The sequence below is a fragment of the Colossoma macropomum genome, unplaced genomic scaffold, assembly GCF_904425465.1.
Source record: "Colossoma macropomum unplaced genomic scaffold, Colossoma_macropomum, whole genome shotgun sequence".
Lineage (NCBI taxonomy): Eukaryota > Metazoa > Chordata > Actinopteri > Characiformes > Serrasalmidae > Colossoma > Colossoma macropomum.
In genome coordinates this window covers 711377-734069 of record NW_023495386.1, presented here as the reverse complement: position 1 = coordinate 734069, position 22693 = coordinate 711377, and the positions used below count along the sequence as shown (strand labels likewise).

At 37.3% G+C, this 22693-nt stretch overlaps 1 protein-coding gene across 1 annotated transcript; it reads right to left on the bottom strand.

The window, feature by feature from the left end:
• Positions 1–504: 504 nt before the first annotated feature.
• On the bottom strand, positions 505–22685 carry gbp2 (guanylate binding protein 2). Its single transcript, XM_036562435.1, has 13 exons — positions 22580–22685; positions 22308–22355; positions 22089–22219; positions 10892–11078; positions 9274–9401; positions 8984–9093; positions 8695–8888; positions 7658–7900; positions 6758–7035; positions 5941–6153; positions 5187–5289; positions 3745–3938; positions 505–2251 (listed from the first exon to the last, which is right to left on the bottom strand). The coding sequence occupies exons 4-13, from the start codon at positions 11076–11078 to the stop codon at positions 2027–2029; spliced, it is 1875 nt and encodes a 624-aa protein (XP_036418328.1). The 5' UTR covers positions 22089–22219; positions 22308–22355; positions 22580–22685; the 3' UTR covers positions 505–2026.
• Positions 22686–22693: the final 8 nt, after the last annotated feature.

The following is a 22693-nucleotide window of genomic DNA, read 5'->3' as shown; positions in this document are numbered from 1 at the left end:
AATGCTACAAAAAAACTAGAAGCACCCATATTAAATTGAAAACAGGGCAAAGACACAATGTTCAATGCTATGCCTTTTGAACTTTATTGTTTTTGTGTAAATATATGCACATTCTCAATATGATGCCTGCTAAAAAAGTTCCAAAAATGTTGACATAAGAGCTTAGGACTATGCTACATCATCTTTCCTTTTAACAGCACTTAATGTTTGGGGACTACATTTTTTGCCATTTTTCAGTAAAAGTCTTCAGCGGGGCAACCATATGGGGCTCTTAGTTGTCATATGTTGCACTTCATAATGCACCACAACACAGGTGAAAGTGGATTTACAGATCATCGTTTTCTGTTTTTATTTGTTTTATGTACTGTCCCAACTTTTTTGGAATTGAGTTTGTACAATTACACCTTGTTTCATAGTTGTGTAACATGGTTTTCAGCTGCACAATTACATTAAGAAACAACTAAACTCTGAAAGACTGACAGAAAGTTTCAGTGACGTTATAGGTAAGGTCGATTGATGTCAAATAATGCACTTTATTCATATAGATATATGTATTTATATACTAATACATTTCAGTTGTGAAAACAAAGCCAGTAAACATTTAACAAAGCACTGCTAATAGTAAAGAACAACAGAGGGCAAATACCATAACTATGAAACTGTTAGTTCATTATAGAAGCCATTGCTGTAAAAACACAAAATGTAAGATGAATCCTCTGAGATTTGTGTGAAAGAATTTGCAAACATAAAGCATTATTATCACCACACAGTTGGAGTACACATTACAGACTGTTATTACTAACAATTTTTAGGATCTTTTATAGCCTTTGTCAAGCAAATATTTATGCTTTAAAAAAGAAAATACATTTTAATTAAATGTTGCTTGATAACATTAAAAAAAAAATTACAGGGACACTAGGGGTTGTATAAGATACAATTGTCCACTGTCTGCTTTACATTAGCGAAAACTTCTGCAGCCTTATCTTCAAGGCTGTATCTTTCTCAGTTTGCATGTCAGTTCTAGTAACAGTTCTGAAGCACATTTAGAAAAGTACGTTTTATCAGTTTTATGTAACAATAATGCTGAACATGTCAGAGTTAGCTAGAATGGCACCATTCATTTTGCATGGAATATTTTCACCTATAGTTCCTAACCAGAGAAAGGTTGAAGAAAGAATTGGCATAGAGGTATGAACATCTCATATAGGTATGCAGTCGTATGCTGTAATGGACTATTACTAAGCTTGTGATATTTGTGTCATTTTATACTTCCTAGTACACTCTTAAAAGCAAAGATATCAAAAGCGTTCTTTGAAGCAATGCCTTTCTCCCCTTTCAATAAACGGATCCTTCCAACATTTTGTACATGAGACAAAAGACTATAAAGAAGCATTTTTAAACTCTTACACATCTAATTTACAGCTGTTTTCATACCTAGTTTGCTTGCTAAAGTCCACACCAGAGTTTGGGTTTTGAGACACTGTATCTTTTTTATTTGGTTCGAATGCAACTTTGATGGCAACTGTTAAAGTGCACTGAATTAAAAAAAATGACAAAGGTGGGTGTTTGTTTATTGGTCAGAAGTTTTGCATGGATACAAGTGCTCTGTTACTCTCACATTTGCCACCATAAAAGTAGAGAAATAGAAACCAGAGACTATTTAATGTCTATCTCTGTCACAATCAAATCAGACGGCAAAACAGACAGGTAATGTGGCCAGTACAGCACTGATGTACTGCTAGAAGAATAACAGAGCATGCTGAATTTCCTCGTTTGGTGCACACCATCATGAAAATTCCCACCACTAGTGAACTGCTGGATCAGTTCTTTGGACTGTATCCAAAGAGTGTAAGGTAGGTGCGAAGCACCCTAAAAAACCTTTAGGCACCTTTATATTTTAAGAGTGTCGCTCAGTATTAGCATTGGTATAGTTCAGTGTTACCTTTATTGTATGCTACTGCTGATGTACACTTGGGGAAAAAAATGTAATGACGTTCCTCACAATTTAAAGCTGCGAACAGTTGGATCATCTGAACCACTTTGATAGAAAGGAGGCGCCAAGTCCAATAGCTTTGGGGACAATGCCAGGCAGAAAGAGTGCTGCTGCCGTGCCAACGGTGTCCACCACCTTACTGAATGTAGAGCGCTCTGACTCGCCCTCTTTCTTCATCTCATGCTTTAGGCTCTCAATCTCCTTTTGCATCAGAGCAGCTTTTTCCTGAAAACCATGTTGTAACAGAGCCTCCTGCTCCTGAAACACACACACACATGCACACACCCACGCAGGCACACACATACACACAGTATTTGTAGCACTTGACTTTATCTTAACTATGTAAGTAGATGGTACAACAAAAAGCTTCTAGTTTTGTATGACCGTACACTCAATACACACACAAATTTGTATGCAAAAGTTTGGGTACCCCTGGCTACCCCTGCACACTCTGCAGCAAACTACTTTTATAAATGTCAACTTTCTGCAAATGTTAATGCACAGTTACTTAAATAAAGTAGTAATTTTGGCATGTACAAATGTTTGAACACATTACTGAGTCAATACTTAGTAACACCTACACTGGCACAGTTCCAGAGTTGTCACAGTTTGTAAATGCCTTTTTTAGCCAATTAGGAGTCTTTCTGTTCTTGTTTTAGGATTTTTATCCTACTCTTCCATGCAGAACAGTTCTAGCCGTGTTATATTCTTGGGCCTTCCTGCATGCATAGCATGTTTTAAGATCTACCCACAGATCTTCCAAGATGTTCAGGTCAGGGGACTGTGAGGGCCACTCCAAAGGTTCAGCTTGCATTCCTTTTAGTAGTTTATGTTCAATCTTGAGGTATATTTTGGATCACTTGGGTCTTGTTGTAGAAGCCAGACTTTTTTTTTCTCTTCTGTTTCTTAACTAACTGGGTCACACTTGCCACCCATCATGTTTCCTGTGCCACTGACTGTGCCACACAACCCAAAAGCATAATAGAGCCACCCTCATGTTTAACAGTTAGCAATCTGTTCTATTAATCAGTTAATGCTCCTTTTCTTTCTCCGTACCTTTGGTGATCATGGCCAAAGAGTTCCATTTTTATTTCTTCCTCTGGCTTATCTAAAGGTTGTTATGCATACTTCAGACATTGACTTTTGTAATGAGGTTGTAGGCAAAGTTTCCGTCTGTTGACTCTTCCATGAAGATCATGTTTGTGCAAGCAAGACTTCTGTCAGCTACAGCTTCTTGCAGATGATTTGCTGTCATATGAGAATTTTGCAAGAAGCTTTTTCACTTAAAAATCTACAAAATATGTTAATTTGGCCAAACGTTCCAAATTATTTGTGCATACAACCGTAGTACAACATGCCTGAAGCACAGCATATACGAGATACAATCACACACAACATTCAACAAGTATGATGAAACATTCCAGTATACTTTATTTGAACTGGATATTAACCATATTAAACTCTTTAGATATTAGTCACATTCAAAAAGAATACAATTTATTAGTGTAATTTAATAAACGTTGTACAATAATATAAACATCACCACTACGATACACTTACCTCTACTGTATATTTAATTGTATATACTGTGCTACTACAAAACATGAGCTTCTTAATAGAGTACTGGTATCAGATTGGTACTCTGTATGAGTTTAGATTTTGGAATAAGCATGGACAGAGAATCAATCAGTGCATCCTTGCTTGCAACAGTCAAACATATACATAGTAATAAAGTTCATTTCATCTCTTACTTTGAGTTTGGCTTCCAGCACTTGTTTATTATCCTCTCTCACTCTCTCGTGCTCTTTCTCCATGCGTTCCAGCAGGTGGTGCATATGTTGCTCATAGGTTTTCTGCTGGTCACGGAACACTTGCTCTTGCAGCCGATTCTGCTCTTCTAGAGCCTTCTGCTTCTGTTCTAGAGCCTCTCTTTTTAATTGCTCCACTGAGAGATAAAAAAGCAACATTACGCAAACATGCACACACACATATAGTTCTGTGCAAAAGGTTTAGGCACCTGAGAAAAACTACATTTAAAAAGCTACTTATCTGGACTACATAGAACAGTAGAATTGCATGGGATTATTATGATAGCACTGATGTTTCTGCTGAATGCAAGTAAAGTTTTTGTGAGCGAACTGCTGAGAATGGAAAGCAGTTATTTTATTGCTTGATAATTTGGCTAATTTCTTCATTCTGACATGCTTTATTTACTGTTATGTCTTAAATTAATCAGACATATGGCAGACCTGTGGGCCAGTACTTTGAGACTCCTGAAGTAGAGAAAGTGCTACTCCTTATGCTCACTATTTCAGGTTCTTGATAAATGTTTTGTTACCAGTGATGAATGCCATTACATATAATGTTTAACACAAAAACTTTTTAATTAATTTTCTGCATCATTTTGTGAGAGCAGTTTGGGTCAACAACATTTGATTTTCTTAGGAATGCAGACATTTTTAATTTTCTAGCCTAAAACACTATCTTAAATATTACTAAAACGTTGTATCAGCATCAGATCTTTAATTGGCTCAAATCTGACCTGTTTCCACATCATCACCATAAACACCCGTTCAAAATAAAATCATTACTTTTAAGTAAAATTTAATACATACATAGAACATTTTGCATAACTTACATAAAATGATGTTCTGTCACATTAAGTGAGGAGTGACAACAGGTAAACCTTAAGAGGAGCAAAAACTGAAAGCTGGTAAGTTCTGCTTTTGTTCAATACTGATAATTTTTGGGTTGTTTTGAGGAGAGATGTAAAAATGCGTAAGAAATGTCAAGTGCAGCGTGAGAGCATGAGATTAGACTTAAAAGTCTCACAGCCAGTGTGTGAGAGTTGGCAGCCCCGCTAACATAAACATTCAGGTTAAAGTTAGATGCTAGTAGAGTAGAGTGGCAGGCCTAGAGACCATCAAGTTGTTTGAAACAAGTTCAGTAACAAGTAAACCAACAAATTACATTCATTTTTATTAACTGAAAGTAATTGTCAGATGGGGGAGGGTCTTAAGATAGTTACACCACTGCTGGGACCCATCCCTGCAAGCATAGTGTTTTATTTTTTGTAGTGCCAATGTGGGTTGTATTATGTGTGAGAGAGACTACTTGTGGTTTAAATGGGAGAAAGAGAGAGAGAGGTAGAAAGAGAAAGAGAGAGAGAGTGTGTGTGTGTGTCTCTGTTTACCCTCCATCTCTTGCTCTGCTTTAGAAAGGCAATGATCCGCTGCCAGAATACTCTTCGCAAACTTTTCCTTTTCCTTTAGATACTGACTCAACACTTCCTCACTCTGTAAACACACACACATGCATAACGCACACTTATACACAAATACACTGTGTATTTTAATAGTGTAGTTACTGTTATCACAGGATCCCTTGCTATTCTTGCTATTTATTGTACATTATTTATTGTTTCATTGTTGTATTTATATATTGTTGCTGTCGGAACAAAACCTTGTATCTCCATTTTTGTCAGTGTTTTTAATTTTTTGGATATTTAAAATGCCAGCTACACTTTACATTGGGAGAAAATTTCCTGATGAATGGACCAATAGAAATGGTCCAAAATCACCTGCAATAAAACCCCTTTAACTTATACTCAGGGTTATAAATCTTTTTCCTTCTCCTGTAAAGTTACAATTTTGTAAAGTGATAAAGAAGGTTTTTGTCTGACATATAATTTAGCAGATTCTATTTATCCTCTATAGGCCATAACTAACTTTCTCTTAATTAAAATAAAAAGTATTAAAATTCTTGTAAAAAATATCAAAACTGTATAAAAGTATTAATTAGTTTTGTTTAGTTAATTAGTTTTTTAGTTCTGGCATACAAAATGATAATGCTGGGTTGGGTGGGGACACATAGGTTGGATGCCCCCCAAATGCTTTTCACTTTTGTCTGTACATAAGCAAACAAACAGACTGCGTGGGCAGACACACCATTAGCTGTGTGAGTGTGCGTTGTCTGTACTCCTTTGTGAGGCGCTTGAGTGTGTCTCGATAGTCTTGATATCCTCCAGGCTTCATGAAGGAGCCATCATTCAGAGATTCCTCCAGAGGAGCAAACACACACTCCAGCGCTGAGTGACACACACGCATACACTCGTCTTGATTCTGACTACACAGCTCCTCATACTCAGTCTGGATCTGCCTCTTTGGGAATGCAGACAGAAAAAAATGAAAAAAGAGTGAGTGATTTGTGTATATTTGAGAGACAGTGAGAGTTTTTCTTTTTTTCCAAATAAAATCTTATATGGCTAACCCTAAAATAAACACAGGTCAAATACATTATCCACCTTATTTCTGTGCCTATCATGATAGAAATGAGTTTTTTAAACCAGCGGTATGATAATGCTCCTCGTATGCTCTCCATGGTATGTTAGCATCATGCTAGTGGCATTAGCACCGAGCAATACTGGATTTTGATGTTAACTCTAGTTTAAATACAACAGGCAGGTAAGTGAAATTATTTAACTGCGCTTTTCATGCCTATAACATTGCTGTTCCTGACAGCCCCAAACTGCATGTTGTTCCAAAATCACTCAGAGACATTGAATGGAACAAAACAAAAACTTAAAAAGTAGGCTAAAAACAGTAATAAATGACACTTTCATTCCTAAACAAGATATTTCAGCCATAATCTCGAAACACAGTGGTCATGTGAAAAATAAAGTGGATAAAGTTTATCAAGAAAAAATAATAAAACATTGCAAAAAATAAGCCTTTTAGCATTTATTTCTCAGTATCTGTGATGTACCATGAGTTCCAGCTGTGATTTTTGCTCAGTGTCATTAAAGGAAGTGCTGATGAAGACCTCAACTGCCTTCTTCTCTGCTTGAGCGTGGATGTCGGAAAGCTCAGCCGGGTCCAGTGGAAAGCACAGATACTCGAATACCTCACTCCGGTAGACCTGCAGGCCCTGTTCCACTGCTCGCCCATTCTGGATCTGGGCCAGAGTCTCCACTGCGTTCTCCAGACATGGAATCCGACCACTACGGATGGCCTCCACATATACTTCTGTCAGATTGCCCAGAACTGGCAGAGAACATTATTATTTAGTCATGGGGTGTTATGATGATGATGATATTAACGTGGTTGCAATACAATACGTTCTGTGGATCAAATCTCGTTAGATTTTACCCTATAAACATATTTGTGATCAGACTTACTGACATAAATTCAAATGGTTTTGATTTGAATTCCATGACATTTCTAAAAGAGACCACCAAAGTAGGAAAAAAATGAACTGCTGTACTGCGTCTGAAATCACTGAAGTTTTATATTTAAATTAGTCTTTCAAGAACATGTCTTTTTTACCTATACATATCTTATAAGTATACCCCCATTCATGAATCTATTTATTCATCCATTCGTACATTCATTCATTCATCACCAATTTTGACTTCAAAGTGGAAAACCAAATGTTCCTCATGTGTTAAAGAGAGGTCATCTACATAACAAAACAGCCTGTTTAATTCTATATCATAAAGAAAGGTTGGAAAATGGTCTTGTAAAAATAAACTATGACTGCTGTTTGTCTGTAAAACCGCACAAATGTTAAAAGTGGAAATCAAGAAAAAATACAAGAAAAATGTAGAAAGTGGGCCCTTTAAAACAGTAAGCTTTGCTTGGATAGATTCCATCAGTAATGACTGACCGGTGCCGGTAAGTGTACGTCCTCCTGTTACGGTTTTGGGTTTGGCATTGCTGAACACGTAGTTACAGAACTCTTTAGCCCGCTGCAGAAACCGTGGGTCAAGCTCCACCTCCGTCAGCTCCTCCATCCTCCTCAGGTCATCATCTCCGGCTGGCCGTGGAAACACAAAACACTGCCGCTCTGCGAAAAAGTTCCGCAAACAACGCCTGGGCAGGTTGAACTGCTCAATTTTAGCAGAGTTACCTAGAAATACACATACACACACACACACACACACATTTTCTAAACTGCTTATCCTTCTGGGTCACAGTACCTAAAAATAAGGAAACCCAAATTAAACATATATTTACAAATATATATGTCTGTGCTTAGACTTGACACAAGCATTGCCCTCCCACCTTTTCTGAGCACCAGTGAAAAAGTGTTTACATATAGCGCAGATACTGTGTATGTGTGTGCACTGTGAAATATGTGCACTGTGAGGTCAGCTTGACATTTTAAGTAAACCTTCTGCATAGCTTTTTAAAAATGTTCTCAACTTCATAAATTTAGATGAGAAAATTAACTCATCATCTAATTTAAGCCCCTAAAATACCATGAAATTATTTAAGCACATGTCACACTGCTCTGAGTTAATTCACCTTTTCATTCTTACTTGGACACAGAAATGTAAGCAATTTTGTGGCTTTGTGGAAATTTAAACAGTCATCTAACTGCCTAATCATTAAAAGCTCATGAGTTCAAAACCTAGTGATTCCTCAGCCATCTATCTGAAAGCAGTCTGAGAGGAGGCAGTCCTCACATCTCCAGGTTGATGGTACTGTGTGATAGGGGGAGTTGTAGTCCATGGATGGGCATTACCAATGACTAATTTGGGGGTTTTGTTGCTTTAACCTGAGATGCTGTACTAAAGTTAGTGTAGTAGCAGCATTTAGCTACACTAATATAGTAGCAATGATCCATTCAAACTCTTAATTTAGAGACTACAAGAGTGTAAATGAGTGTGTGTGTGTATCTATGTGTTTAGACTTTCTTACCATGTTTGAGCACCAAAGCACTCTCCAGGTATTGATTAGCTGTGATGGGCTGGTCTTCTTTTTTCAGCTCCAGTGTGAAGTCTCGCACTGCCCAGATAAATGACGGGAACACGCGCATGAACTCTGCTGAGTCATCATCGTCAGCGCCCCTCTGTGCCTTCACCCGAATATTCTCGGTCAGTTCTGTCACATAGCTGCAGAGGGCGCTGTTCAAGAAAGCAACTGTACCTGTGTGTATATCTCTCTGAATTCATGATGCAGAGTGTATGTGACATTTGGTGAAGGATACTGCAGCTTCTCAAGTGCATTGTTGTCGATTATCCCTAAGCTGTTGTAGACCAGAGTACTACTGAGCAGAACCGCCAGACAGAAGATCCAGGTGTCATGCTTTTCATCACCCTTAAAAAATGCCAGTAGGACTCAATTAGCACCAAATTCCACCAACTACTCTGACAATCAGAAGAGACTGTATGGTCAGGTGACATGACACAAGTACAGCACCATATGTTCTATGTGACTATATCCATTTATGACAAGAACAAAATGGAATGAAATGAAGATTCTATGAAAATGCCTTGCCTTGTCCACATCCCCCAGTCCCTCAGTGTCCAACAGCACCAAAGTATGTTCTGCTTTAGTAGGGTGTGGCACACACCACATCCAGATACCTTTAGTCTTCGACTCAATGGTGCTGCCTAGGGCAAAACCTAGGCAGGATCAAAGAAAACAACATTGCTCTTGAACTGCTATGAAGTAACTACATAGTTACTAACAAATGTTTGTGAAGAACGATAATAAGAACAAAAGATACTTTACATAATTTTCAAGAATGTTGACTCAAATTTTTGCATTGTATTGTGGGCTTTTTATAGACTTCTTTCACTGGGAAACTGAACAAAATCAGAGCCTTCGGAGTAGTGGTGTCATACTCTGAGAGTCACTACAATATAAGCATTTTAACTGGTTTTCTTCAGCTCAAAATGCTTTGAATGAAGCAAAGCACAATTATAGGTTAGATGCAACATTTTACATAAAATCAAAACTCAAAAACACTTTAAATCATTTTTTACAGTGTATGATAACTGCTTGGAAAACATTGTAATCTTTTTGAGACAGGCATTTGCATAAATCCACTTAGTGTCTCATTTTTTTATTCCACCACATGTGTTGGTAAAGGCCAGCATGCACAAATTCATACTGGGTATAACTAGGGCTGTTACGATCATTACATTTTAGCTGATGATTTATTGTCATATAAATAATTGTGATTAATGATTTAATTGTGTTTTCTTGTTCATTGTTTGTAATTATTAAAATACATGCCTAAAGTGGCCAAAGCCTAAAGATTAGCCACCTTACCTGCTAGCTATATTTACTTAGTAGCTAAAACTGGTTATATGGTCAGAACAATACACTCACACAAATGTCTATATTTACACAGAATTATTTGTATAGTTAAGCAAAGTTATTTGTTCTTCACAATAATGAAAATATAAGGAATCACTGCTAGCAAACATGTTAATAACATTGGAATTACCTATATACATAACAAATAAACAAACATTACTCAGCGCTGCCCTCTAAACAGGTTAGAGCACCAATTTAGAAATTACAACTTTTTCATAAGCCACATGATGTCTCAATTAATGCATTTACTGTTTTCTTTTATTTACATTTCACTGCTGTCAGAAGAGTCTGCCCTGCGATGGACTGGCGACCTGTCCAGGGTGTATCCTGCCTTCCGCCCAATGACAGCTGGAATAGGCTCCAGCACCCCACTTACCCAGTAGGATAAGCGGTTTAGATGATGTGTGTGTGTGTGCTGTCAGAAGAAAACCTTGTATCTTCAGTTTTGTCGTTTTTCAGTTTTTGACATAATTTTGGACCAAAAGAAATAGCCCGAAATTACTTGGAAAAATGTCTGATTCCATTTTGGAGATACATGGTTTTCTTCTGACAACAGCGATATGTTTGCCTCAATGCACCTAATTCACATTTTGTTTGTTGTGCCATAATATGAGTGTGAAATCTAATGACTGTGGAAAAGAATTGCAGTCAGCTTAAATAATTGCAATCATCTCAAATAATTGCAGTTAGGTGTTCATAATTGTGACAGGTCTAGGTATGGCTAGTCAAATAAGATCTCATTGAGAGTATTATTCTAATACATTTTCTCAGGTTTGCAAGTTTTTCTTACCTTTTTGCTGCCCTGCCAGGCGGTTCATAAGGTAAGACTTCCCTGTGCGGTAAAGCCCCACCACAGACACCACCACCACTGGCTGAGTTATCTCATCCAGAATTGCTTTAGCTTCTTCTTGAACACGTAGTTGTCCCTCATGATCGCTGCTGATCAGACATATTGGCTCCTTCATGATGTGGGACATCTGAACACAAATTACAGTGCAATTTGGCAAACCAGTTGAATTTCAACATATCAGTGGAGCACAATATTCATGTAATATTCAGGTCCATTGTTAAGAGGGGTATGAAACTGGCCCGAAGCACATAGTGGACTGACCAATCAGGATACTTTTAAAAACATAAAGCCAGATAAAGAGTGGTGCACTGCAAGAAAAAATAGCTAAATGAAATAGCATTACTCTAGTGCTGTTTTTTGTTTGTACGTAACTAAATCTGTCTATCATTACATTAATGCAGCTTATGCCGAGGGTCAGCCAACACAGGGCAGCCATACCAAAATTCCCACTTGTAACAAAGGTGAACTATTTTCAGAGGTCTCTGATTAGATTTGTGGCATTTGTAAATTGCTCTTATCCAGAGTGACTTACAATTTGATCTTTTTTTTTTTTACAGAGGTAGGCAAAGGCAGTGTTAGGAGTCTTGCTAAGACTCTCATCAGTTTAGTGTAGGGTGCTTGCCCAAGCAGGTGACTGAACCCATAGTCTGTAACAAGGAGGGCAGAGGTGTTACCCACTGCACTACACCAACAAAAATCATGTCAGAGGTTATGACATGGTTAAGGCAGAGAGATAGTAAGCATGCAAATGTCCATAATATCTGATATCTGAACAATAGATGATGTGTTACAAAAGAAAATGCAGTGCTAAACTACTAATATATTATTTAGTCAATAATGACAGAATTAACAGCAATAAAATGTGTAAGTACCAACTAGAAGTGCTGGGAACCAATTAACGAAAGACACTGGTAAAATACTCAGAAGATATCAATTACTCTGCAGGGCGATTGGTTACAAATCATATGACCTGTAGTCCATCCTTATATTTGTAAGCAGACTGAATCAAGTTTCATTAATCATGAAATTATACTATCATTTTTAATACCCTGCATCCTTAGTTTGCTCAGACATAAAGGTGTAATTATTTGCCAACACCCTAATAATCACAAATCCACTGTAGTCTCTGCAAATTCTAAAGATGGCTTCAATCTCTGAGTATACTAATTACTGTATCACTACACTATTGTGATAGTTTAAGGGGGCCACATGATATTTTAATTGGGTTGGCAACTAATTTTGTTCATCTGTTTATGATTTTAGCTATTCTGCATGAATGTACAACTGACTGTCAAATAAACAAGAATCATTTCAGTTGAGAGTTTTGTTTCCTCTGTTGGAGTTGAGTTGGAACACTGACACTTCAAGCTTTTAAGACATGCATTGTGCCACTTTACTTTATATGTTGCACTTTTTTTAGTGAATCCTTTCATAAATATTTAAAAGCATTAACTCTGTGCATTATCAAAGGGGTTTGTAAAAGTCCTTGTTTGGTTAATTTTAACTTTGTCTCATCAGTAAGCACCAACACTACATATAATTGAAGTTAACAATGTCTCATGAAGAATATGAATTTATCAATTCTAGCCTGAAAGCTGTCGAAATGAATAATATCCCAAGCTGGTTGAAGGTGTGTGCCATATTATTTATATCTATTATCTATAGATCAAAACTGCAAAACAGCTATCTCTTTATATTGTATATCAAAAACTTATTTTGTTATTGACTAAGAAGAAATGGTGCAAAGAACAAAAAGAAAAAATACAGTGCTCAAATGAATCACTTGACTTGTACCAGAGACATGAGAGGAGGACATTGCTTGTACTTGGGGGTGCAGAGAGAAAATCTAGAGGGGGAGGAAATGCCCTGGTCCAGCATTTTTTAACTTGAACATGCTTAAATTAAAAAGTGAAGTGAGGTTGAAGCACACCACACGAGCTAAACAGTGTTTACTAAGGGCGTGGTCCACTCCCCACAGAGCAGCAAACAGAGGTGCCACCACAATATGATTGGAAGAAAGATTTTATAAAAAAAATTATCCAAAATACGTTATAAATAATAAAAGCCTTACTTTTTTTTCAATGACCATCCCATAATCCTACTCGTTTGTCTGAATGTATTAATATACAAATCTACTGTCTGCTTGTTCACTCGTGCCATAGACCTACTGTTTGGATTGTCTAGGGTCAAAGATTTTGTTTTGTGTGTTGAAGTTAATTTAAATAATCACGTATTTTCCTGTAGTTCATAAAGGGCTAGAACAGTCTATTTGATGTTGCTGGTGCTCCAAGTTGCTGTGATTTTACTTCTTTTCGCTCTATTGACCTACTGCCTATGATGTGTGTGTTACAACAAACAGCCCAGTCCAGCCTGGTAGCCTGAGTTACATTTTTTTTTACTTTGAATCAACAGTATGCAAACATCTCACTGAGAATGTTTATGTTTTATATTTTATACTGTGTTTACTTTTATATACAAAAGTGTGGAACATGAATATTCCCTGACACAACCTTTACTAATGTAATATAACAATGGAAAGTGATATTCCAGTAACTTCATTAACTTCATTAACTAAAAAATCACAATCATGTTCCGGCATTGCATTTCAACCTCTGACAATAAAATGAAAAAAAAACTTCTGACAATAAATAGCCTCTGACAGGGAGAAGAACTGAGATGAACAGAAAAGTGAACAACAGTGAGAGAAAAAGCACAACAATGTGCAGGAGGAATTTTCTACTGAAGAGGTCTTAAAGTCTGGTCCTAGAGGGCACTGTTTGGTGATATTCTTGCTTAGATACTGCTGGATTCCAGCCCTCCAGGACCAGAGTTATATACAGGGACGATTCTAAGATCAGAGCTTTAGGGGTGCTGAGCACCCAATGAGACCACCAGTTTTTTTTTCTCATCATAAGGTCTATCATTGTTTAACATTAATTAGCTGATACGAATACAGACAGTACTAGTCTAGCACCTTGGCTTTAATATCAACATAGGCCTACCATTGGCACAATAGCTAGCTTTTCTCACTCGAATTCAAACAGTGGATGGTTGTTGATTGACAACCTGTAACATCGGCTTGCTAGATAAAAAAACATCAGATAGCTGACAATTACAACATAAAGAGTGATCTGTGATTCAGTGAAGCAAAAATGAGGATTGCTGCTAATGACTGTAATGTGTTGATGCTGAGTGATAAGAAATATTGGTGTGCGCCACTTACTGGAGCCAACACACCACACAGTCACACTGTAACTGGCTCTACTGGCTCTATAGTGAGCTAATGCATGGCTTCGGGGTAGTGAAAGAGTAGGAGAGAGAAAGTGAATCATAGTATTTGCTTACCAGAGACAAACTTCCGTTAAAAAAAAAAAACAAAAACAAAAAAAAACACTTTTTACTCTTATTTTTAGGGGTGCAGGGACTCAATAGCACCCCTAAAAAGGGGTTAGACACGCCTATGGTTAGATACTCCTGTTCTAGAGGTAAAATATGCATGTAAAATAGATTTTAACTAAATCAATTAAATGTTAAAGGTAACCTTACGTCAAGGTTATTTACCACATGCATAATCATGTCCTTATAACAAGAGAACAAAGCTAAGCTGTGCCCTGTGCCCAAATGTGAGTGGTGATGATCTGAAATAGCTTCCTGGATTTTACATTATTTTACTTTTTCTGAAGGTACACTGTAAAAAATGAAAAGTCAGCTCAACTTGTTACACTGTGTCTTTTGAGTTAACTCAATTTGAGGGTACTAGAGTTCACTCAACTTCTTAGTTGAGTTAAAGGTTCTCTCAACTCACATTTTTAGTACTGCACTTCAGTTTAGTAAACAATATAGAATATATACACAGTGGGGTCCAAAAGTCTGAGACCACATTAAAAATCTGGGCTTTTTTTCCCATTTCAACATGGAAATGAACAACGAGTTTTAGGATTTTAACAAAAAAAAATGTCAGGACAGGTAAAATGAAGAACAAATATTCAAAAATATTTCAAATATATAAGTCATTAGCAAGTGGCATTTACCATGTTAAGGTCTTTGCACAAAAGGAGCAGATTTTTATTTGAAGCTCATTTTAAGGTGGGACACTTCTTATCTCACAATGCCACCAGGCATTTAATGGGTTTCCACATGAACCTGAACAACTATTTCATCTTCACTCACTATTTAATGTAAATATGTAAAGTAATAATTATGATAATAATAACTATGTTTCACATTGTTATAGGTTTATTACAATTTTTTATCGCTAAAACACATTTAACAAAATTGGGGTCAACATAATCTTCATTGTCACTTTGTTAGCAAAGCAGAAGTGTCCCTTGGCAAATGTATTAATGTGTTCTCATTTCTCTCTGTCATTTTTCAAATACTTTTACAGAACACAAAAGTTCATTAAATAACTGTGCAAAATAAAAGGAAAACAAGTAGCGATAGCTTATAGAAAATACTCTCATACTCTCACATGTGGTACCATTGTGAGACTGTGTCAAACAATAACAATTTTTTGTCCAGTGTAAAAGCAAATAAAAAGCATCACATATCAGTAAAATATGGAACATTGCTTCTGAACGACTACAGTTTTAGTAACTGTTAATGCCAATTTCATTAATAGACTTATTAAACCAAAATACTACCATCTGAAAGGTACTAATAAAGTTGAAGAAAACCCCTGTTTTCAGATGCTTTCTCTTTTTCATTCTAAAATCTGTGTAAACATATGGAATGATAAGACAAAATATACCTTTTTAGTCTTTATTCACTAAAGTTTTTATCTCCTTGTACAACTAGAGCACAGCAATGTCAGTGATGTGTTGTTTTTCTTCTCACTGTGTGACAACTTGGAACTTTTAAAGCAAAGTATTTGTAATAGTCCATAATAAATCTACTTCCAATATCTTTTATTAATAAATCAAACGGAAGCGATGTCAACTGGAAGGCTCTCATTCACTGCTCTTGTTTGGAGCACATGAGACGCAGGCTGTCACTCATCTGTGATAAAATGCGCAGTTACAATGACATAAGATTCTGTGGCAATGGACGTCCATGCATCACATGTTACAGTTATCTTTGAGACAGGACGCTGTATCTCGGCTGATGTGGCCTGGGCAAACTAATGGGTTATGTACAAATATAGCTCAATCAACTTACCCTTAATACGAGGGCTTTATGCGTACACTTACATTACATGTACAGGAATAGAACTTTACCTTAAGCAGGCTTAAACTGAGCATAATATTAAGCTTTACGCTAAAACAAACTTTAGTTTTTGAACTAAATCGTTGAAGGAAACCATTAAGCTAAGTGTTTCCTTTGCTTTCTGATGGTTTCGTAAAGTGTTTTTGTCTTATGGTTTAACCGGTTACCAGTGGTTGATTAATATATTGGTGACGGTATCCCTTCCTGAATGATAATGTTCATGGCGACACATACAACCAGCACGAACAGACTCTGTTTACATCAGAGATGTTATAAATGAGACCATTCTCTGGTTGAAATATGAATGGGTCACTCGTAATGCTCAACTTTCTAATAAGAACTTTGTTTACATGGCACAATCGCGCTGTCCAACTGCGCATGCATTCCACTGGCCTGAAACCGCTGGCGGGAAACTGCGGGTGTAAATCTGCGGCTCTGCGGCTCTGCAGTCAGACCCTTCTCTGGTTGGCAGCAACTACAACCAGACGGAAAATGGGTGGAAACATCTAATATGGTTTTCCCCCTCAACTCCATAGAAGCCAGAGTGCTTCCGTACGCTAGCTCAAGGGTCGGCAACCTGCAGTTTCCAGATAAAAATAAAATATTCCTCCTTTGCAGTAAAATAAAGCTCTGCTGATCTTTTTACACAGTTTTAACAATAAATGATATTAAACGCTAGAATTTATGGAGTCTAATCTAGTCTAAATAAGCTAGTTCACTTAGCTAATAGCTAATGAAAAGGCAAAGAGAAAGATTTTAGACGAACATCGATAATTTGGAGACGAAGAGACTTATTTGCATTTATAAGCACTCCAGCTAGTTTCCTGATACATTTAATCTAATCGATCTTTCCCCCCACCCTTATATGGTGTGTGGTGTAACGAGGCTCCATTGTATTCACCATATTACAGCAGCCTTGTTCTAAAAGATTGTGCTGCTGTGTTGAAATGTCCTACATTTTTGCACATATTTATAGGAATATTTATAGGAAGCGTAAAACCATAAAACCATAGGCATGACATTTTATTTAAATCACACAAAGCTGAAGTAAGCTTCTTATTCGCTAGCTTCTTGTTCGAATTTTCCTGTTAAGTAGTGCAGCATTTAACGTTACAACGCTTTACCCTGCGTTCACACCAGCAACGATTTTTCGCCTCTTGTTACCCAAACTGCTGATCCCTCATCGCCTGTGGGCGTTTCTAAACTCAATCTGATGTTGTTCGCCATGGTTTTGCCGACCTCAAGCACAAATCAGATGCATTGCCGCTAAAATTAAAAATCCTGGTGAGAAATTGCTCGTGTTCTTATTTTTGTTTAATCCCTGTGTCTGTGCAGTCAATATGTGAGGAAAACAGTATTTGCTCTTTGCAATTAATGTCTGTTTGCGGAGAAAGAACCACCACCATTATTTACAGTGGCCAACAAGAACATATTCATTATTACAGTACAATTAAAAACACAGAAAACACTTTTATCAAAATGACTACACCTGATCTACATTTCACAAACGCACTGTAAATGCAGAAAACACTTTCATCACCATGACTACATAGGAGTTAAATTTTACAAACACACTGAAAATAAAAAACACTTCAGAAACACTGCAAAGCCAGTCACAACAGAAGTGAATCAAAACACAAGTGAAATATTCTTGGAACACTCAAATGGCTCAACGGGGATGGAATATTTATGATGGAAAATCCCTGAGAGAAGTAGATAAGACTTAAGGTATTACCAGTTAAACTTTTACATTTACACTCTACAGCTAATTCCCATTACAATACAGTGATAGTAGTAATCTGCTTAAATAAAAGTTAACTTACTTTGTGGTGAATGTTTGTGCTGCATAGAATTTAAAAGTCTGAATGGCTCCATCCTCTCTGAGTGTCCTTCGGAAACACCTCCATTTTGATGAAAGTGCTTTCTGAGTTTGCAGAGTGTCTACGAATTTTATTGTAATGGGAATTAGCTGTAGAGTGTTTCTGTAAAAGTTCTGTAAAAAAACACAGTAATACCAGATAACTACCACAGTACAGCTATGATTTGTCAGATGCAGTCTAACGTTTGACTGATATAATCAGTCCTAGGGTTTGGTATCATTTTGGACAGCGCTGCCCTCAACCATTCTTGCCTTTGTTTCAAGACTATAGAAAATAAGAAAAAAGGAGTAATTGTATTTGTTTCAGAATATTAAGGATGATTATTTTTGCAGGGGGTTATACGGTATATTGCCTGGAAATGTATCTCTAGTAAAACTACCCAAGAGACAAGAGTAAGTTTCACATTGTGATATTCTTACACTTTGACACAGCACTAATGAGGGCTGAAACCTGTGAAATTGAAACACTTATTTTGTGTTTTTTGATCATTGTTTAGTGAGGGATTGAAGTAATTTACTCTCCTGATTGTAAATTGTATTGTTTCATGGAAAATGATTGACTTGAATTTGGGACCTCATTCCACCTTCTGTAATGTACAAGCTGTAATTGATAACGTGGTCTATAATTGCTGCCCCAATTTTACTGGATATTTCAGCTTAGTTCAGTCTGTATGCCAAGGCCTTTTGTTTGGGACCCTCTGCCACAACCTAATATTCTGCTGACAAACACAGGTGATTCCCATCTTCTTTGGATACAGTGTCATTCTCCACCACTTACATTATGTATTAAATATAGAAACAAACAGGTACATTGTTTGTTTCTGAATGTTTTGGGTTTGATTGTGTGGTGTGCAGTACATTACGCTTACTGATACATACTGATCTGCATGTTTAGTTGTGTAACACCGCTTGAGGTTGTATTCCTGTATCCCGGTTACCCAGTGAACACTCCCATAACAAGTGGGCTAAACCCTTCCTACATGTTGCAAAAAAGCACTGTTCTTGAAAAATGTCTCTTTTGAAACTCTCAAAACATAAGAGAAAAGTTGACTTGGAGCACAGAGAGATCTGAGATATATCTCTATTGACTTTATCATGGCTACCACTTGTCTGAAATGCAAATAGAAAGTAACTGTCCTTAATGAACACAATCTCAAGGCCATTACACCACTAAACACGCAGAGCATCAGTATGTCTCAGTTAAATATCAGTAAGTAGAAGGGAGAGAAGAGGGGGAGATGAGTCAGTCAGCTTCACAATGATCTGTCCCTGTGTAGCCATAATAATACTGATTTTGACTATTTTTAAATTTTTTATTTTTTTTATTTTATTTAAATATTATTTTGCATCGCTATTGTGAGCTTCACTAAGCTTTACTAAGTCTCTTTGGGGAATGATAAATGAATATTACTGTGAAATGTCTGAGTTTCAAACAAATTTCAATGTGTATGGTTTTTATGGGGTTCCCCCCTTGCTGGTTGTAGATGGGGCATTAATTGGTGCAACACAATGCCTGTGTACTGTGTGCTTTCCGGTAAATCAGCAAAAGCATTGTGAATGCTGAATGGGTAAGCAGGCGATTTCACTCTCTCCCATATAGTTCTCTTTCTAAGAATAAAAAGAAGTCTTTTAGTCATTGCTAAGGATATAAACACTAACATTTAAGTTTTTCACAGTTTTCCAGTTTCATTGTCTTTATGTATATGTATGCATATGCATCTTTGGAAGAAAAAGCATTGTGAATGCTGAATGGGCAAGAGAGAGAGAGAGAGAGAGAGAGAGAGAGAGAAAGAGCGAGTCTGCGTATGTGCACTAATCCTGCCCCATGTCTCATGTGTTCAGAAATAAACGACACAGAGCTCCATATCCCTGTGTGCGGTGTGGCTGTTTGAACTGTCCTGATCTACTTTTCCGGCCTTGTTGATGTCTGCTACACCAGCAGCAGAAAAATTTTCACCAAGCAAAAAGAGAAAGTGATGCAGCAGGTGGGGCAAGCTATGCGGTGAGCGAGTTCATAGTGAAAGCAGGGAAGCTGTTTACAGAGGGACAGTTCCTAAAAGACTGCATGCATCAGGCTGCTCATATCCTGAACACAGTGACTAAGCAGATCAGCAAGTTATATTCACTTTCAAAAGTTTGTTTTTCTGGCATGTGTTTAATGTTTTATGGGGGTTAGAGTGTTGTGCAAAGGTAATGTTCGCGGGGGTGGGGAATAATGATGCAATTTTCTGCAATTTTGCAGACTTTGGGGGATTATTTAAAAACTTCACTAAATCAGTTTTTGTACCTCAGTAATTTTCCACTTTATTTTAGTTATTTTCACTTCTTTTTGTGTCAATTGCAAATGACACTCACTTATTCACTCACTTCTACACTAGCTTACATTGCTGCCACTTTATTGAAAAAGAGCTAAATCTTGTCTGCTTTACCTAAAAAGGGAAATAAATTAAGGGGCATAAATTGACATAAAAATACTATATCAACAATCCAAATTAATTTAGAGAACATAGATAATGTAAGGTGTGGGAGTTGCAGGTGATTTAAGTCTTCATGTAAGTGAAGCACAATCTTACAGAAACTCAGTAGAGAAGCGTTGCACTTGTCTACTTTTTAATGGGCAAAAATAATCAAATAAATGATAGAGTGTAGGAAAGTGGCAACTGCCCCACTTAACAACCACGTGACACACTCTATCCCCTCTGTGTTATAATAAAAGTCTGTAATATGCAGAAGGCAATAACGTAATAATACTCTTAGAATTGTAACTAAAATTACTGTCTCACAATAATAAAGCCACAGATGAAAGAAGCCAATCAACATGATGTATTTTTAAACACAATGCATAGGAAGCAGCATGAGTACATATGATTCACAAAGCTCTCCTTTACCAATATTTAATAGGATGCTATTCTATCACGTCACAGCTAGATAGCGAGCCAGAAGGCTAAACAACCAGATTGAAGGACGACTACTAACTTTAGCTGGTACTCGCCATAGCCAACTATTTTGCAAAGGAAACTATTTTATATTTCTCAAATGCACTTAAATATGTGTAACTAACTGCATTTCATTTTCACACATTTGAAAACTGATTGATGTTCTACTAACCACATAAGCAACACAGCATTCATCAACCATTCAGCATTGACACATATAGTGCTGTGTGTGTCTGTACCTGAACCGATTTCATCCTGCAACTTTTGGAAGAAACTGATACCATAGCGAAAGGGGAGTATGTCTCACACACACACACAATCTAAGCTGCTTATCCCAGCGATAATCACAGGGCAGACACACAGACACATACATTCACAACTAGGGGCAATTTAGCTTCTCCAATTCGCCTGACTGTATACTCACATATCACAGCATGTTAAATATATTTGCACCTTATTCTCACTACCTCATACTCAGAAATGAGTGCTGCGTCGGTGCTGCACTGTCCTGTCTGTTTACTGTGTCTAATGTCCATTTTAATTATCATATTTATTGTATTGTTTCTAGTTTTGCACACGTTTGCACTTTGCCTACTGTCTATTTTGTTTCATGTTGCACCTTGTTCCTGGAGGATTTTGCTCAACTGTGTACTTGTACAAAAATGGAATGACAATAAAAGCCTCTTGACTTTGAGGCGACAAAGCTCCCCACTACCCTGCTGCCTAAGAACACGTTTTTTTTATATTATAAAATGACCATTCAGTATGACACAAAAATTAGTCAATACGAGTAACACAGGTAAGTGTGTGGTTATTTGAATCACTTTTTAGAGTGCAGTCTTATTAAACTGAGACAGAGATAAATGAATTAAAGAATTAGGAAAAATGATCTCTGAATGAATTCTGTATTCAAACATGGAAAAAAACTGCTCATGGTTAGGCCCAACAGAGATTTGTTGTACTAACTGAAGAGTTTGATAAATGAAGGAGCTCACTATTGAAAATGCTTGTTAGCAACTGTAAGTAAAATGGTTGTTAAAAATGCTTACATCATCACAAGACAACATCTAACCCGTTAGTCTTCATGATTGATATTGGCTGAAGAACACGTGCTTACCTTGGCTGTTGTCCTTAAGAAGATATTGGTTGAAGGTCAGCGGTTTGCTCTCATATAACGGTGCAGTGCAGCAGTGATGGTGCTCCCAAGTTCACCCCACCCGCGCGCTTTACCGACCCCGTCTTTATTGTCTGAAGTGAAAGGAAAGACCCAGAGACACAGCTAAGTCTACACATCGGTTTCGGTTGTGGAAAAGCAGCGGATTAAAAATCACTTTACCAGACCCAGCGATGCACCGTCCTTACTCCTCCGAGCTCTGTCTTCTGCCTGCAGAAAGCGCGACGCGGAAAATGAAAGTGAAAGAGAAAGTATGCAGACTGCGTCATGGAACAGTCTGTGCCCAGCCTACATATAAACACTCGGAACAACTCAGAACAACAATTGACTTAGAAAAATCAAATCACAAAATACATAGTCTATTCGAACAGCCTCGCCCAGAAATAAACGCAGCATCTTAGAGGGGATTTTCACTTTGTTATTTTATGCTGCACCTCCTTTAGGCTAATTGGTCTGCACTCCCGTCAGCCGGTTCTTTTGATGGTGCTGCTGTGTTCCTGTTCGCCTCAACGGGGTGATTTCTCGGAAAGCCCCTACTTTACCCGAAC